Consider the following 18,584-nt stretch of genomic DNA (forward strand, 5'->3'; position numbering starts at 1 on the left):
GAGAGCCAAAAAAGGGACAGCAAGACTTTACAAAGCCATCAGTCTATTGCCGTCCTCAAAAGTCATTTGCATTCATTAAAACTCCTCTTTTTAATTTTTAAAATACTTGTTTCTTCCTGTAGGCCTTGGAACGCTGTCCTAGATATTTGTTCAAAGTATATTTCATGCTCTTAATATGACTGATGATTTAACAAGCTTCTTAACTAAGCTGTTCAGACCACAGATATAAATTGCTGTAAAAAACGATTTCAAATTGATTTATTAAAAATGAAGGTCTTGGATTTATTTTAGCTTATCCTCACAATTACGAATAGGAGACAATCTTTATATTAGTCAAAACAAAAACAAAAGACTATGCTAGGATGTAAAGTTAATGTTCAGAATCCAGGAAATATGACAAAATAAAGTAATTTATCCAACTTTAATCATTTTCCCTCATGCATACGCATGAAAGATATCCTAAGGTTGGGGGGCGAAGAAAAAAAAAAAGGGAGTTCTTCATGCTTTTTTATTTTTATGATGTGTAAAGATGTTTTCTCATACTCAAAATGGCTGAATTGTTTTGCTCAAAGTTTAAAAACAAGAATAATCTTTGGTCAGAAAGCTTTTCTGAAAAATTTCAGCCTACAATGTGAATATTTGGGAAGTGATAGAGGATTGAAAATGGGTGGTGTTTAGAAAGGAGGGATAGCTCAGTGGTTTGAGCATTGGCCTGCTAAACCCAGGGTTATGAATTCAACCCTTGAGGGGGGCACTTAGGGATCTGGGGCAAAATCAGTACTTGGTCCTGCTAGTGAAGGCAGGGGGCTGGACTAGATGACCTTTCGGGGTCCCTTCCAGCTCTATGAGATAGGTGTATCTCCATATATATTATACAAATGTTAATTATAAGGGTAAGTACAACTCCTTCCAATCCTGTTTTATTATCTTCACAAAGAAAATGTGGGGTTCCAAATAGATATACAGGGCCTGATACATGAGTTGCTCCAGTGTTTCTGTTACTCCAGTTTTATGTCAGTGCAGATATTATTAACATCAGTGTAAATAATGGTCTACAGGCCTACAGCATTTTGTCGTTGAGAGTTTTGATCTTTTTAGTGTGGGTTTTATTTTATCTGCCCTGATAAAAGCTCTTGCAGTCCCAATAATAATAATATCCTAATAAAACTAGGATATTAACCTATTCAATTGGCAGTCTTTCTTTTCAAGTAATTTTTAGTATACTTGATTGCTGGTGAAAGATGTCAAGTTCATAGACTCAGAATCTGACATCTTCCACTTACCCACCCAAGATATTGTATAAAACAGACAGAGATTGCAAGGATCCGATAGAATTCTATTCTGTTTTTGAAAGACCATCTCTAAAAATAAAATATACATTGGTCTTCATGTCATCAATTCCTGACCTTTCTGATGAGAGCGCTAATAAGGGTGCCAATACTAATATGAACACCTTTCCACTGGAACTGGAGAAAAATCATCAAGTTGCATTTCATACGGGCAACCAACAAGGCATCACATGATAGCATGGTTCAGTCACTACTGCTCTAAATAGATTCAAATATATGACATGGAAGTGGAAGGCTCCCCATTATTACCCTTCCCCTTTTTTTTTGACCCATGTTTTGCTCTAACCACTTTCTTTCCCTTTTTTCCTTGGAACCACAATACTGGCACATACCAAACCACAGAGGCCAAGCAGACTCAACTCAGGATATAATGACACTTCATAAATAACTGCTGGACAGCAGATATTGCACCACATGCTGGACTTTCTCTATAAGGCTAACGACTGCCAGTCCTAGCTGACCCAAAGAAAATAAGGTAATCTCTCCCCTCCCCCCACCATACAATATCACACAAAGCTTAACAGAAGTCTATCATGCAGCTATAAGTTAATATATCTATAAACATGATAGCACCAAACCCAACAAAATCATGAGAAGCACAAACATGTTAACAGCAAGATTCATGCTTAAGATCATATCAGAATAAGTTCCTAGATGGTCAATGTACAGAGAAAGAATGTGGTACTGATGTTTCTTCTTTCAAAGAATCTATCATATCTGCAAGCACTCTGGAAAGCAGTATATTAAATGCTTCTAACTCAAGAAGTTAAACAGCAAAATTGAAGTTTATTTAAAAAAACCTCATCATGCATATACATATTATGTCTTACAAAATCCATAAAGGTGCGTAAATTTAATCCTGGACTTCATCAAGGAGATCACTTGTGCAGACAGCCCTTTAGAAAAAGCAGAACACTCATGACACTGTAAATACCAGACATTACAGCACCATGTCTACCTGGGATCTGGTGTCCATAGATCATCTCCTCACCTGACCTGCTACCACTTTCTTTTAGTCACTGTCTCAGGGTAGTTTAACTACCATGCTTAAAGCTAGCATCCAATTTGAATCTTCGCCATCCTCACCCTACCTTTGGGGATATTAAAAAAGTAGTCTAGGCAATCTAATCCTTAATATTTTAGTGCCAAGATAATGAAGAAAATCTCTAATGTGGATAATTTCTATATTACTGTTCTTGTTTACGAGGCACCATGAATCCCAATGGCACTATAGAACTAACAATAATATTTTCACTTGTGGTGTGTAGATGTATCTTAAGATATATCTAAATATAAACATTAATTCTTTCATAGAATCATAGAATATCAGGGTTGGAAGGGACCTCAGGAGGTCATCTAGTCCAACCCCCCTGCTCAAAGCAGGACCAATCCCCAACTAAATTCTTTACTCCTAATTAAAGTCTCAGAATCCCATTTTGCTTGTTTGAAATCCGGCAGCCATCTCTGGTACCTTTTTTTTTGCTGGAGTCAACAGGGACTAGAACATTACTATACTTGCATACTGAAGATACATCTGTCAGAGGAAAAGCAGATATTTTCACATAGGTGTTTTGGATTTTATTAAGAAAAATGTTTAAATACTCTTTTGCTTATCAAATGAACAAGTGGAAAGGATTATTTCACGGCGTTAGAAAACCTGCAAATTCATGGCTCCAGTAAAATATGTGCTAATCACTACCTTGATCATCTTGCTTGTATATCATATTATTTTCCTCCACTTGTTTGTACATACATTTGGACAGCTCATAGCATGCTTTTCGGGACCTACTGTGATATACACTAATTGTGATAAAAGGAATATTCTCTTAAACGTAACAAATTATCTGAAAAATATTCCATTCTCAGTACAAAGAACAGAATATTAGAAATACTGTTCAGGAAAATATTGTAAGCTTAATGCAAAGACACCTACAATTCTTAATCATATTCCAACTCAAAAGTAATTTTACTATTCCCTTTAATGAAAGCAGGATCAGACACACTGTAGAAAGGGATATGATATAGTAGCAAGATTCAGGTAACAATGGTTTGGCATTGCCCAATTCAAAATGATATACTGAAAAAGTGGGATTTTGGGTTTAGGATAGTAAGTTTAGTTAATGGAAATTACAAATTTAAAGGGGGAATCTCAATTGAAGACATAGTGACAATCCCTCACTGGCTTTTCTAGAATCACCACCTATTTACAGGAATTTGCCAGAAGAATCTACCGTCGGATAACTAGAAAACTTAATATTACACCCCTTCTAGCCCCCCTTAATCTCCAGACCAGTGGTGTAATGGTAATTTTGGAAGTGAAAGAGCTTAGATTCAGCTATCAAAAAAACCTAAAGTCCAAGGAGGTGGTCATGGTGGTGGGCCAGAATTGGGATGCTTATGACCAATGAGATACACTAGTATTTGGAACAGAAGCAAGTTATTTCATTCTGATTATCACCTCTATACAGAGGGCCACCACAAGTGAAATACCAGAAATTAAGTCTTTCCCATCATTTCATTTGCCCAAATATTCTGAATACAAGTGGAATTATTGTGTCAAAAAATGTAAGATTCCCTTAAACTAAGCATGGGAAGAGAGAGAAATGATCAAAGAAAATGCCAACGTGTAACATGTAAATACCATGTAAGCTGTAGTCAAATATATTTTTTGTGGTGTATAGACCTCTCATATAAACCATTCAGATGTGAAGAGGCAGAGAAGAACATATTTAAATTAAAGAAAAGTGACTGACACTGGCTTCTTTGTAGCACCTTCTCATTACCTTTCATTCTCTCTCCTGTAGCTTAAACTTACCTCTTTTACACTATGTGTTACAGCCCATGTCAGGAAAACCCTTGACATCACTTGGAAAGCAGTCAGGACAACAGAAGAGGGCACAATGCCTGAAAAATATTTTAGGACTGATAAATATACTCAGTTTTACTATTTTGGAGAAAGACAGATTTACTAAAGCACAATGTTATTTAGCAAAACTCCAGTAAAGCTGAACTTTTAAAACACAGGATTATGAACTTTAGACTGCAAAATTTTCAGGGCAGGGACTGTGTCCTATGATGTGCTTGTACTAATGGGATGCCTTGATTGGGACTTTAGACACTATCCTAATACAAATAAGAAATAATCAGTCTTGTTGCAAAGAGTATGGCACAGACCTTAATACTCAAGGAGAAAACTGGGTGAGTAAGGCTATGTGTACACTGCACTTTTGTCGGTAAAACTTTTCTCAGTCAGGGGTGTGAAAAAAAACATACCCTTGACCAACAAAAGTTTTACTGATGAAAAGCACCGGTGTGGACAGCACTTTGTTGGCAGGAGATGCGCTACTGCCGCTCGTTGGGGATGGTTTTATTTTGCCGGCAGGAGAGCCACTGTTGGAAGACGGGACACTAGATTAGATGGACAACTGGTCTGACCCAGTATGGCTGTTCTTACGTTAACTGAACACAAATTACTGCAAACATCTAGCACCAGCAGTGCTTGGAAGATGAATACAGACTGCGTAGGAACGAGAAAAAGAAACGAGAGGCAAGGATGTGGAAGGGTTCAGAAGGAACTGACAAAAAAAAATGAATTTCACAAGAATTAGATTTTTCAGACAGGCAGGCAGTACAGACCTCAAAAGAGCTAATTCAGGCATTACAAAGTAGTAGAAGTGATGGAAAGAACCAAGGCACCCAATCTAAGGTAAGGAAAATAACTGAGGCATGGCACTTTTCAATGTTATCCATGTATTAATGGTGGGTAGATTTCTGAAATGCAGTATGATAGAACTCCTGTGTAGCTCAAAAGATGCAGAAAAAGGGCTGAAAATACCTATAGTCTGCCTAGTCGTTTAGGAGTGTGATGGGTTATACAAATCCCATTCAGTCCAGGAAGGGTTAACAAGCTGCGGTGGGCTCAATCAGCTCAGCCCACCTCACCTGCAAAGAGCAGTCAGGGATCAGTTAAAAGGAGAGAACCAGCTCAGTTTGGGACTGACTGGGAAGGAAAAGAGACTAGCAGTTACCATGTCCTGGAAGAAACATGGGTGGGCCAAGAGCCATCTGAAGACTTGTCTGCCAGAGTCTCTTTGAGGGGAGGGGAGGCGTGACACAAACTTTTAGTCTGATTTGTTACCAGGACCTGTTGGGGCTATTAAGGCAAGCAACTAAAGCCTGAAAGAAAAGGGCTGAAAGCTGAGTCAAGCAGGGTTGAAAATTCCTTTAGTTTGTGTTTATGTTGGACTTTGACTTGGGGAGGCCGTTATTTTAGAAGGGTTTGAATTCTCAGTGACTTAGCCAGACCGCTAACCCATATCCATCACCAAAGTGTGCTGAAGACTCCCTTGGGCAGACTGAGGCAAAGGTGCTGCAGTGCCACGCAGAGTGAGTGCTCTACCACAAGGACATATACCAAATGTGAGACTCTCTCTTTTACCTAGCTGTTGTTCACAGGACTACTAGGCCTGACGTGGACCCAAACTGGATCCGAGCCCATCCGACCTGACCCAACGAGGGTCAAGTCATTTTCAAACCCAGCTCGACCCTTTCCCCTGAACCTGAGTTAGTGCCACTGCTGCTCGCTCCTGCCCATGGGGTTTAATGAGTGCCAGCAGTGGAATGTCCCAGTGTCTGTATGCCTGCTCCTGCTGCCCCCGCTGCACTGTGTGCACACTGTGGAGTGAGAGGCACTGTGACTTGTTGGCACACTCACTGCAGCACACAGACGTGGTGGTTGACAGAAGTGAGGCAAACAGCTACCACTGCAGCAACCCCATATGCCGGAGAAAATCATCAGAGGTCACCCAACCCAATTCCAAGAGGGTCTGGTTGTTTTCTAACCCAAACCTGACACTTGTAATGGGGTCCTATTAGGTTTGGATCAGGTTGCAGGCTCCGCCAGAAAGAGCTATGTAGCAACTATTTGGGAATAGCCACTTTTCTGAACTAAATGAAACACTGTCCCAGAGGCTATCTTCACTGCAACAGTTAGGTTGAGTTAGTATGCTTCACTTACTCCATCAGCCTAGCTCAAGTGAGTGATCACATCACAAAACACTCAACTGACTTTTTTTTTTTTAAACACAATAAAACCCCTATTTTATGAACGAATTAGGGATTGAGTTTTTCAAAATGAAACATCTTAGTTACAGTAGGAACAGCACATAAATTGCAGTCTGATGCACTGCATCACTTTCTTTTTGTCCTTCAAATGACTGCAAAGTGATTCCCAATGCACTGAAGGTATCGGAATGCAAAGGGATGTTGACTTGTTCTTCAGACTTCACTTTTGTTACGTGTCTCCCTCGCCCCCAAATGGGAAATATGATTCCTATAACAGATCATTCATAAGACTGGTGTTTGTAAAACTTGAGGTTCTACTGTATTAAATTCTCAGAGACGTTGGATTAGCATCCCCACTTCATTACTCACAGGTCATCTAGCTTGAGTTTAAAGCACCACTAACTTGACCTAGAGATTTGTGTGTGTGAACAGAAATAGAATTATAGCTTGAGCTAACAATGTAGTGAAACAAACACTCAGTCACAGTGAAAAGCAAGAGTCTAAACCCAAATGGGAGACCAAACTGACCGGATAATTATAATTGTTGTGTAACTAAGCTGGTCTCCATCTGTCCGCTAACCAACACTAAAGCCATGTCTACACTAGCAAACTTGCAGCTGCATCACTACAGCTGTGCCGCTGTAAAATTGCTCACGTAGCCTCTCTATGCCGAACTCTCCTGTTGACATAATAAAACCATCTCAATGAGCAGCCATAGATATGTTGGCAGGAGAGCGTCTCCCGCTGACATAGTGCTGTCCTCACCGGCACTTATGCAGGCGAAACTTGTATTGCTCAGGGGTGATTTTTTTCATATCCCTCAGCGACATAAGTTTTGCCGATCTAAGTGATAGTATAGAGACATTGCCTATGAAGCCTCATGACCGACACAACTTTACCCTCTATTCTAACGTATCCATTCCAGGATGCCTATCACCAGAGTTATAGAATACCTTACAAACAAGGTGGATAAAAATCAATGATTTAAAAATTTAAAAAAAAAAAAAATTGTTTTTTTATTTAAATCGGATTTTTTTGATAAAATGCTTTTTGAGGGGAAAAAACCTATCTAAAGATAGTTATAATTAAGATATATCTTTGAGATATAATATCTCATCACGGAATCGGGATTATAAATTCTAATTCTATAGTATGAGACAACATATTCATGTAATGGTTAAGAAAAGTTTTATAAATGAATTCCAATAGTTCATGGATTAGGGACCCAATCTTATAGGGTTCCAGGGGCTTCTGTATAGATTATTTAGGTTAATCTTTCTAGCTACCCAATGGGACTCAGTGCTCAGTCTAGAAGATACCATCAGAGATGCTTAGTTTTGCAGTTCTCAAATACCTTTGTGTCTCCAGAGATAACGTGTTTGTTAACAGCAAACATATTTTTAAATAAATAAATAAATAAATATATAAAGGTGAGAACTAACAGACCTCAACCCTACTGTCCCTCTGCAAATTTGTGTACACAGAGTGACTCCCTTACCTCTCTCTAAAAGTGCAAAGTTTCAAAAAGTTCAATGAATAGAAGATCGTTGGGGGTGGAATAGATCTGGACAAGGAGAAGAAGTCTGGAGATAAATGTGAGAATGGAGGGCCAGGCAGTAGAAACAAAAGTGAAACTGTTTGAGCAGCGTATTCCAGAAGTCTTGAGGTCTTTCTGAGTGTAGCCTTCACTGATTTGAGATCTACCATGCCATTCTCTCACTAGAAGGGAAAAGCTATAATGGCAGCAGGCTGTAAAAGAGACCCAGTTTGGGAATATTTTAATGAAGTTCCTCTATCTGTGGGTAAGACAGGCATGTGTGCAAAATGCAAACAGTGCAACAAAGAAATGCGAGGCCTGGTTGCCCAAATGAAACAACATCATGAGAAATGTTTCTTCTCAGGAGGAAGCTGTGTTGAAGATGATGAAAGGAACATGTCTGAACATGCAGGATCTTCAGGTTGGTAAACTTTTTTACTTCATACTTCTTTCTTAAGGACTGCCTGTCTTCCTTCTGGACTATTCTTGAATTCTCATGTTTGAGCAAAAAAAATATATATATCTATATATCTATATATATATAGTTGTTACTCTATGGTACTATCATTTTAGATGCAGTTGTTATAAAAAATAAATAGCTGAAATAGGCAGGTCTTCCATTTACAATTTCACCTTTAAAGTAGCACTGAGTGTCAGTGAATGAAATGAGTAATACTAAATGAGCAGTATGGTAATAATAATTAAATAACTGCATTGACTTATTTTGTTTAGGAGAATCCATCCTCAACATATAGGATTCTGAAGACTATCCACCTTCAATATCACCATCATTTTCTGTAGTTTCAGAGTTATCTGCCAATGATAGTGTTTCAGTCACATAGCCACAGTACATCTCACCTGTAGCAAAAAGAAAAAAAATCTCCATCATCCAGAAACAACCATAGATAAGTTTGTGATAAGAACCAGCAGATTACAAAAAGAGGTAATTGATGAAAAAAGTGCCCAGTTTGTTTATGCAATAAACTCTCCTTTCCATATGATTGAGAACCCACACGTCATTAACATGGTTCAGTCATTAAGACCAGGATACAGTTCTCCCAACAGAGCAGATGTTGCAGGCGAATTGCTGGATAAAGCGTATGAAAGAGAACTTGAGCAGTGTGCAAAAGGTCTAGAGGGGGAAATTGTTAACCTGAGTCTTGATGGGTAGAGCAATGTCCACAATGATCCTGTTGTATGTGCTTGTGTGACAACAGAAGAAGGGAATGTCTTCCTACAGAAACAATTGATACATCAGGAAATGCACACACAGCAGAATACTTACAAGAAGTAGCAGTAAAAGCTATAACAAACTGTGAAAAAAATTCAAATGTCTAGTACGCAGCTTGGTCACAGACAATGCTGCAAATATATCCAAGATGAGAAGAAATTATTTAGAAGAGAGTTCCAAGCAAATAACATACGGCTGCAGTGCTCATTTGATGCATCTCCTAGCCAAAGACTTCAGTGTTCCAGAATAAAGGCTAATGTTGTTGAAACTGCAAAATACTTCCGTAACAACCACTTTGCAGCAGCTGCTCTGAAAAAAGTGTGAGGAACCAAGCTAACTCTCCCACAAGACGTGCGACTGAACTCAGTAGTGGACTGTTTTGAACACTGTATCAAGAACTGCCTAATCTGATGAAAGTTTGTGAACAAAATCGTGAAAAAAATAGATGGCACCGTCACAGCCAAAGTTCTCAACATTGGGCTTAAGAGAAATGTTGAACACATGCTGAGTACCCTGAAGCCTATTTCTGTAGCCTTGAACAAAATGCAGGGAAATAGCTGTTTTATTGCTGATGCTGTTGAAATGTGGAAGGAACTGAGTGAGATCTTAAAAAGAGAAATATGCAATGACAGAGTTAAATTACAAGCATTAAAAAAAGAATGGGACAAGCACTAGCTTCAATTGCAAATATTCTCAGTATGAGGGTCAAACCTTAGCTGCTGAAGAAAAGGAGTTGGCTATGACATGGACTTCCAGCAATCGTCCCTCCATAATGCCAACTATAATAAACTTCAGAGCTGAGGGTGAACCATTCAAGGAATATATGTTTGCTGCTGATGTTTTAAAGAAAGTCACACCAGTGAACTGGTGGAAGTCACTTAAGCACTTGGATTCAGAGACTGTTGAAGTGATAATCTCACTTTTAACAGCAGTAGCATCTTCTGCCAGTGTAGAAAGAATATTTTCTTCCTTTAGACTAATTCATTCCAAATTGAGAAATCGTTCGGGACCTGAAAAAGCAAGAAAGCTTGTTTTTCTTTTCCAGATTATGAACAAACAGGAAAGTGAAGGTGAAGACAACTGAGTTAGTTGCAGAAGCCAATATTTTAAGTTTCTCATATTGACCTGGCTGACATAGTCGATTTAATTTTTTTTAAAATATTTCATTTGACTATTTTAAACAGTTTTAACAAACCTGATTTTAAAAAACTTGAATGTTTAAACTAAATTCAAAATTCATATGCTTGTTTTGTTAAAATATTATGTTTGCTGTTGAAAAAAATCCCAAACACATAACATTGTTGTTGTAGTTAAATAAAACAATTTAAATGTCTGTCTGGTGATGTTCTCCTCTTAATACAGCATGGCAAGAAAATCCTCCAAATATTAATGATTAACCTGTTGAATTGGAGATAGTTCACCTCCCAATGACTTCATAAATATCTACTTCAATTACCTTTGGTAAATGAAATAACCAATCATTCATTTTCTGATATAGCTGTAAAACTAATTTGAAAAGAATGTACTTTTATGTAGAAATCCATGATTAAAACAAGTCTTCCTAACTAGTGATTTAAATCAAATCCATTCTGCTTACAAACAAACCTCACACACTTTCTGTAGGCTGAGTTCAATTAACATACCACAGGCTCCTTGCATTCCTCCAATCCACCCACACCAGCTCCCTTTGTGCCACCTTCTCATTCCCCTCTATTTCAAGGGCTCCCTATACCCCCTCACCTCTCCTTCATCCAAGGGTCTGTGTGCCCCCCCCATCCCACTTCCACCACATACAAGTGGCTCTGTTTATGTTTACATTTTCCCCTTCCCCCCATGTCAGGGTCTCCCCAATCTCCATCTTTACCCCCTTCTCAACCCACCATTATTATTATTATTCTGTCTGGGAGATAAATCATTCAGGGTTAATATTTATGGGGAGGATGGGCAGAAATGAAATAAAGGGTGTTATGTTGGAAGGTGTTAATGAGTGCCATCAACGTTTTCATATGTAACATGCAGCGTCGTTGTAGCTGTGTTGGTCCCAGGATATCTTTTATTGGACCAACTTCTGTAGGTGAAAGAGACAAGCTTTTGAGCTTACACTGAGCTCTTCTTCAGCTCACCTCCCACCCTGCAGGTTCCTCGAGCCAGCTCCAGCCCAAGCCCGAAGGTCTATACCTCAATTAAACAGGCCCTTAGCCTGAGTCCTGCAAGCCCGAGTCAGCTGGCGCAGCCCAGCAGTGGGTTTTCAATTGCAATGTAGACATACCCTAAAAGGCTTCCAGATGTCAAAGGGAAAAAGATAGACAAGGATATAGTTGAAACTATTAGTGGAAACACTGCTTGTGAAAGAAAAAGTATGCCATTGTGTTGACTGAAAATATTTTGGGACATTACACTAACAGTGTCTTACACAGGGAGCTGAAAAATTTTATTGTGGACGAATAAGTTTATGGGACTTATGGAGTAACATGAACTAAAGAGACTGAAAGCTCAAACACATTAGAATGTTCAAAATTAATACAGATTCACTAAGGCAAACCACCACACAATTTGCAAATTTTAAAATTTCAAATAAAAACTTGATGGTAACAAATGAAATCATTCAAATCCTGAAAGAGTGAGTAAAAGAACTTGAAAAAGAATAATGCAATGATTTCTGAAGGCACACAGAATAAGACAGTTCTCACCATACACAAGTCAAATATTTGCAAGTAATTCAGTAAATAACTTGGCATTTGAGCATTCTGCTAGTAGCAACCACTCTGCTGAAAATATGCCAGATTATCTCATAAGATGCGATCATAGAATCATAGAATATCAGGGTTGGAAGGGACCTCAGGAGGTCATCTAGTCCAACCCCCTGCTCAAAGCAGGACCAATTCCCAACTAAATCCTCCCAGCCAGGGCTTTGTCAAGCCTGACCTTAAAAACCTCTAAGGAAGGAGATTCCACCACCTCCCTAGGTAACCCATTCCAGTGCTTCACCACCCTCCTAGTGAAAAAGTTTTTCCTAATATCTAACCTAAACCTCCCCAACTGCAACTTGAGACCATTACTCCTTGTTCTGTCATCAGGTACCACTGAACAGTCTAGATCCATCTTCTTTGGAACCCCCTTTCAGGTAGTTGAAAGCAGCTATTGAATCCCCCCTCATTCTTCTCTTCTGCAGACTAAACAATCCCAGTTCCCTCAGCCTCTCCTCATAAGTCATGTGCTCCAGCCCCCTAATCATTTTTGTTGCCCTCCGTTGGACTCGTTCCAATTTTTCCACATCCTTCTTGTAGTGTGGGGCCCAAAACTGGACACAGTACTCCAGATGAGGCCTCACCAATGTCGAATAAAGGGGAACAATCACGTCCCTCGATCTGCTGGCAATGCCCCTACTTATACAGCCCAAAATGCCGTTAGCCTTCTTGGCAACAAGGGCACACTGTTGACTCATACCCAGCTTCTCGTCCACTGTAACCCCTAGGTCCTTTTCTGCAGAACTGCTTTCTAGTCATTCGGTCCCTAGTCTGTAACTGTGCATGGGATTCTTCTGTCCTAAGTGGAGGACTCTGCACTTGTCCTTGTTGAACCTCATCAGGTTTCTTTTGGCCCAATCCTCTAATTTGTCTACATCATGGGATGTACTTTCCACTGTGTGAACTTTCAGAATCCATACGATGGTCTCAGCAGGATTTAATGAACGATGAACTGAAATTAATTGTAGCAAAACAGACAAGCCCACCACTGATTCTTTAAGAGTGATGTAAGGTGCACCAACAAAACCCTACCGAAGACAGCTAAGAACGTAGCAAGGGAATTTGTTTTGACCAACAGGAATAGTTGCTAAACTCACAGACAAAACTCAGGGACTGGAGGGAAAGTAGAGTGTGCGGCTCAGTGGAACTGGAAGCCAGTTTACAATAATCAACTTCATAGCATGGCTGAACTCTAAAGCAGGCAAGCTCCATAAGACAGAAGAACCTCAGGGAGAAAGGCAGCGTGACATCTGACCACTCAAGTCTAAAATTTTTCCAAGGAAGTGTTTCATGTAATTCCCAGATTGCCATAAACTATTAAACTGAACTTTCAACTCAAATTCAATGACTATTATTTGACAACATATAATTCTGTGAAAGGAGTTCCAGGGCAAAATGCAATACGAGTCCAGAAACTACAATGAGATGCTATCAGCAAAAACACTGCAGTGGATGCAGAGTACTGGGAGGTGTCCCTTAAGAACAATGAAGAGAAACTGGGATAAATCAGGACATGCTGGAGACCATCCAAGAGACATTTTGAGAAGAACTGTGAATACTGCTATCAGCAGCCATTTATAGATCGGTCTGGTTTGAGAAGCCTGGGGGAACAAGCACAAATAGTATAGTGCTGATGTTTTGTATTAGACACCTAAGCAAAATGGTTTAATTTATAAATCAACATTTATTGCTTTGAGATTATTTAAAGCCCAGCCTTTGTAAGAGATTGTAGAAAAGCGGAGTGAAAGAATTATAAATCCTTATTAATACTTCTGAAAGAAAATCCTGTTTCACTTGAAGTTTTCCAACTAACAAGGACCATTTTTAAAATGAGTGCAGTTTATTTTGGAGAGACAGTAACTGAGTATTTAATCACCTCGCGGTAACAGCAGAAAGTTATGTTAATCTGGGAGAGTTATTAATGTTACTAGTTTATAACTGCAATCACCTTTCCTGAAATGATTAGCATTGGTTAAATATAATCCAGTGATTTATGATAACAGGCTGTTAAATCCCAGTTTGGGATAGGTAATGTACAAAGTGTAATAAGCCTGTGAAAAATACTTCCCATTTGCTTTACAGAAGAATGGTACTTGAAAATAATTCTGTTGAATAGTAACTATATGTTTAAAAGAACTGAACACTAATATACTGTTAAGAAATAATGTATCTATTCAGGTAACAGGTATTAGAAATTGTAATTTTTACTAAAATAAAGAAAAGCTTGTTTTCTGAAGAAGGATATTCCTCAACTCAGAACAGAAAGTCAAAGTCGGTTATATTGATCAAGTGGCTGGTGACAATCCAAATATTATTAGCCTCCTGATAACTATTTTCTAGTAACTTTTTTAAGTGCACGGACTTTGTCTTCATGTGCACATGTCCAATACCTACTATACTGCAGGATCTTATCAGAATACAAATAATTGTATAAAATTACCAGATACTTAAATTAGGGACCAGTTTTATAACCTGTAAGCAACTACTGTACTTGTACTAAATTAAGCTAAAAGTAGCATTTGTAATTATTTCATTCAGGAAGAGTTTGTATAGTTACCACTATTATTTAAGAAAAAAAGTTGTCAAACCATCACTGGAACAAAAAAATTCAGATTGCTTAAGTGTACCGGCCCTTTTAAGGCAATCTAGTGGTTTCTTCTAATGAAGTATTTTTTTGTCCAAAGTAGTAGTATTCCCACAAATGGGTAGGGAGAGATCTATTCTTTTAAAGACATTTTCTTTTATAATTTCACTAATTTAAAAAAGATCTAGCTTTTCACTTCTTGGAGACGCTATGCATGGTTTACTAATTGCCTTTCATAGAAACACACAATTTTTTGGAGCAACAATTATTCAGAAAGCCAAAAACTATTGCATCAAACAGTATTAGACTGCCCTCTGCTGCTAGATATATCAATGTTTGAATTCAACTTTCCAATAGCAATATTTGGTTATACTGAAATACATTTTAAAACCAGAAAATTAACAGACTTGATGCTAGCATCAGGAAATACTTCAAATTTGGGGGGAGGCTTAGATGGTGTCTGGTGTTTTCAGATTTGTAGCTTTATGGATTTGGAATCATAAGGACATTTTATTGATTGATCCTGTCTTTGAATGCTTGTTGAATAAGAACTAAACAAACAGTTGTATTTCAAATTACAACAGGAACTTTCTGAATGCAGAATTTCCCACTTCTTTATGAAAAGTAGTTTAGTTTTAAAAATAAACATCTGGATTTGGTAGAGCAGTGTAAGTGGGCTTCTTCACACTGTGGCCTTGATTCTGCAAGGATTTACAGACATATTAACTACACACACTGTGAGCAGTTCCCTGGAAATAGTCATAGGGCATGAAGTTAAGCAGGTGCTTAAGTACAGTATTTGCAGAATCAGTGCCTGTATGAGTAACACATAAGAATGCTTAAGTAGCAACATTTCAGCACAAAAATCAATCAATTGCAAAGATGCCCTTCTTGTCATCATGTGAGGTGGGGTTTGTAGGTCCATGCACTTCTAGACACACTGAAGCTTTCTACTAGCACTTATGCATTGAAATCCAGACTACTGATATGGAGTTTACAGTTTCGATTAGGCAAGTTATTGTCTGTGTATAGGCAAGTTATTGTCTGTTGTGACGGACTCAGACCAGAAGTCTATAAGAGAGTAGTGGAAGGCAAATATATCAACCTCAGGATGAGCAGGTCCCTGTTCCCTGGGTAGCCAAACAAAGGCTACTCCAGACCAATCAAGTCACCTGACACCAATTAAACCAGTTAAGGTCACTGGGCTAATGCAGGCACCTGACTCAAATTAGCCATCAAAGGGTCAGTTAAGGCTGTTAGGCTAATGGAGACAGCTGGAACTAATCAAGGTCCTACTCATACTGCTTAAAAGCTCTCCTTCCAGTTCCCTCAAGGAAGCCCAGGTGAAAGGGGCTGGAGAAGAGGAAGCTTTGCTGAAGCCTGAGGTAAGGGTGAAGCTGGGAAAAGGGGATCATGGGAAAGTGGCCCAGGTAATCAAAGCAGCATCAGTGGTGAAGGGGAAGCTGCCAACAGCTGCTACCATTAGTGTCCCTGGGCTGGAACCTGGAGTAGAGGGTGAGTCCAGGTTTCCCCCTTCCACCCCATGCTCTACAGAGATCCCCTTGAGAGGGGAAGCAGACTTAGGTCCAGGCAGGAGGCTGAACTGCACCTACTGAGCTCTAAGGAGCAACAGAGACTATGGGTATTCCACCTTCCCACCTCCCATACTGGCCTGTGATGAAAGTAGCTCAATAAGCTGTGACCTTTGCTGCTATACTGAGAAAAGGAGGTCACATTGAGGGCCTTAGCAAGCTTGTGAGGCCACTGAATCTGCCTGGAAGCACGGGACCCACCAATACAGGCTTGAAACTTTGTACAGAACAGACCATATGCTAGGACCTGAACTTGCAACCCTTGTTCACCTAAGTAATCCTTACTCACCCAACTAGTCCCACTGAAGAAAACAAGATTATTATTGGTAAGATCTGGAATAAATAGTGACTTTGCCTTGCCCAATTCTAAAATACATCTCCACATTCAATGACCAAAAAAACTAAGTTAATGAAGAGTTAAGGTTGCTTGGTGGTGTCGTCCCCTTGCAGAACAGTGAGTTGAGCAAAACTCAAACTTCTGAAAACTAGGAAATGCAAAATTAACACTACCCTCTTTCAGCAATGCCCTAGTATGCCCCAATAACACACATCTTTGCTTTGCCAACCACAGTTGCTGAAATGTATAAGCTCTTCATGTCCTTTTACAACCCACTCACTCTCACCCATAGGATTCCACTTAACACTATTAAAGGACAAAAAGGGGGAAAGGAAGGTTGCTCCCATCACCTTTGTCTGCTCCCCTGAAGCTTGCAGTAGACAATGGGAATTATTTGGATACACTCCAAGTGCAAGGGGTGTGTTAGGTGTGCCTACACTAAATGGTGGAGGCAGTAGTGGGACCCATGTGTAAAGGTATGTTTGTGATACATGGGTGGATTACCTTGAGGTGACAGCTATGATTATATGAGGGAATCTATGTTTTGCATCCTCCAGTGCGTTAGCACAGGTAAGAGCTGCATGTATACATTCAGGATACAATATGCATGGGGGGGTTTATTAGAAAAAAAGTATTGTCAGTAGTGAGCTGGGAATATAACAGTCTAAGCATTTATCATCTGCATGCACTAAAGGTAAAGTGAGTGTAGTCAGTGTCCGGTGTAGCTGTACTGAATGGTGAAAGCAGTATTTAGCTCTGAGGTGTTTGAGAGATCTGTGGATTACTTTGAGGTGTGACAGAGCTGAGACGGATATGAGGAGATTGCTGTTTTGCACCCTCTGATGCATGTGATGAAAGGGAAGAGGTGCATTTGTCTCTTCAGGATGCAGTAGGCATCATTTCCATGCTGACTGTGTACGTTACGTCAGTAGCAGGGCATAGGGCTGTTACATACATACAAAGGATATTGTCAGCAGTGAAGTGGAGCATAAGCAGTTTTTAATGCTTTAATGATGGTTAAGTGTATTCTGTGAGTAATGGTACGTCTACACTCGAGCTAGGAAGTGTGATTCCCAGCTCACTCAGCTGCATCCTTGCTAGCTCTCCTCAAGCTACCTTTAGGAGTACACACCCACCTCGACCCTCTTGGTACATCCTTGGACACTATCCCAAGCCACCATCCATGCTACCCTCCCTCCCCCCCCACCTACCTATGTATAAAATGTATTTCTGCACCTCCGAGCTCAAATATAGACATACCCTCAGGGAAAGGCAGTTCTTAAATTGCACATGTGTGGTTAGGTGTGAGTCTATACCAGAATCTTGACTCTCCTGATTCTTATAGTGTCAAGGGCCAGTGTATGTGCATATTGAAGTATGTTGTGATAATTGGCTGGTTGCAGAGCTGCACTGTTACCCAGCATGTCCACAAGTGGTGGATCGTAGAACAACAACCTACAGTGAATGTTAGCTGCGAAATAAGCAGCGGTAGCTCTGACAAATAAGCAGTCACGGACCAAGCAGCAGCAGCACCACTAGAATGTGGTGGAGAGAGCAGATGGCAATGTTCTTTTTGGAAAGCCACATGTGCCCTCCAATGGTGCTGTGACATAGCGAATTCAGGCCATCATTATGATAAACCTGTCTAGCCCTCAATCTTTTGGGAGTAATGCCTTTAATGGCAGATCAGGCAGAGGTCGACACTAGTATCCTCAATGGCTGTAAAGCTGAATATAGGCTGCAGTGAAGCAATATATCTCGGTCTCCTTGCCATTGGATTAAGATCTTGTCCCGTCAAGAATCTGTGGGGAAACTGGTGTGCAACGGTTCCTTCACATTAAAAGAATCCATGCAGACATCTTTCATGGAACCACCGCCTACCAGCACATACCTCAGTCCTTCAGAGACCAGCTAATGGCAATGGGACCAAGATTGTGATGTCTGGGAGCTCCTAGTCATAAATTGGCATGAAAGCTGCAGTTACAAGATAGTCGTTAAGAACTCAGATGAAGCAGGTGTGTGTTTTCGGCAACTGTAACTGAGCAATCCTTTTAGGATTTGCTCTGCTCACCCCATATGGGGAAGGGAATAGAAAAGGTGCCCCAAATATAGCTTGCATCACACCTCCAGGCTGCATTGCCAC

At 39.7% G+C, this 18,584-nt stretch overlaps 1 protein-coding gene and 1 long non-coding RNA gene across 5 annotated transcripts in view; one reads left to right on the forward strand and one right to left on the reverse strand.

The window, feature by feature from the left end:
- Nucleotides 1-18,584, reverse strand: part of HACD2 (3-hydroxyacyl-CoA dehydratase 2) — a 48,629-nt gene that overhangs the window by 11,487 nt on the left and 18,558 nt on the right. For 2 of the 4 annotated variants that reach the window (XM_065561507.1, XM_065561509.1), the window contains 2 exons: nucleotides 8,725-8,808; nucleotides 4,165-4,253 (listed from right to left, as the gene is read on the reverse strand). In XM_065561507.1, the coding sequence (XP_065417579.1) occupies nucleotides 4,165-4,253; nucleotides 8,725-8,808 (173 nt within the window). The remainder of the gene's footprint in view (nucleotides 1-4,164; nucleotides 4,254-8,724; nucleotides 8,809-18,584) is intronic. The other 2 variants (XM_005279815.4, XM_024104807.3) reach the window with 1 other exon arrangement.
- LOC135974305 (uncharacterized) lies at nucleotides 1,698-8,815 on the forward strand. The gene is made up of 3 exons (XR_010591518.1): nucleotides 1,698-1,824; nucleotides 8,315-8,371; nucleotides 8,683-8,815. It is a non-coding gene; the product is annotated as an uncharacterized LOC135974305 (long non-coding RNA).

The sequence above is a fragment of the Chrysemys picta genome, chromosome 11 (genome assembly GCF_011386835.1).
Source record: "Chrysemys picta bellii isolate R12L10 chromosome 11, ASM1138683v2, whole genome shotgun sequence".
Classification (NCBI taxonomy): Eukaryota; Metazoa; Chordata; order Testudines; family Emydidae; genus Chrysemys; species Chrysemys picta.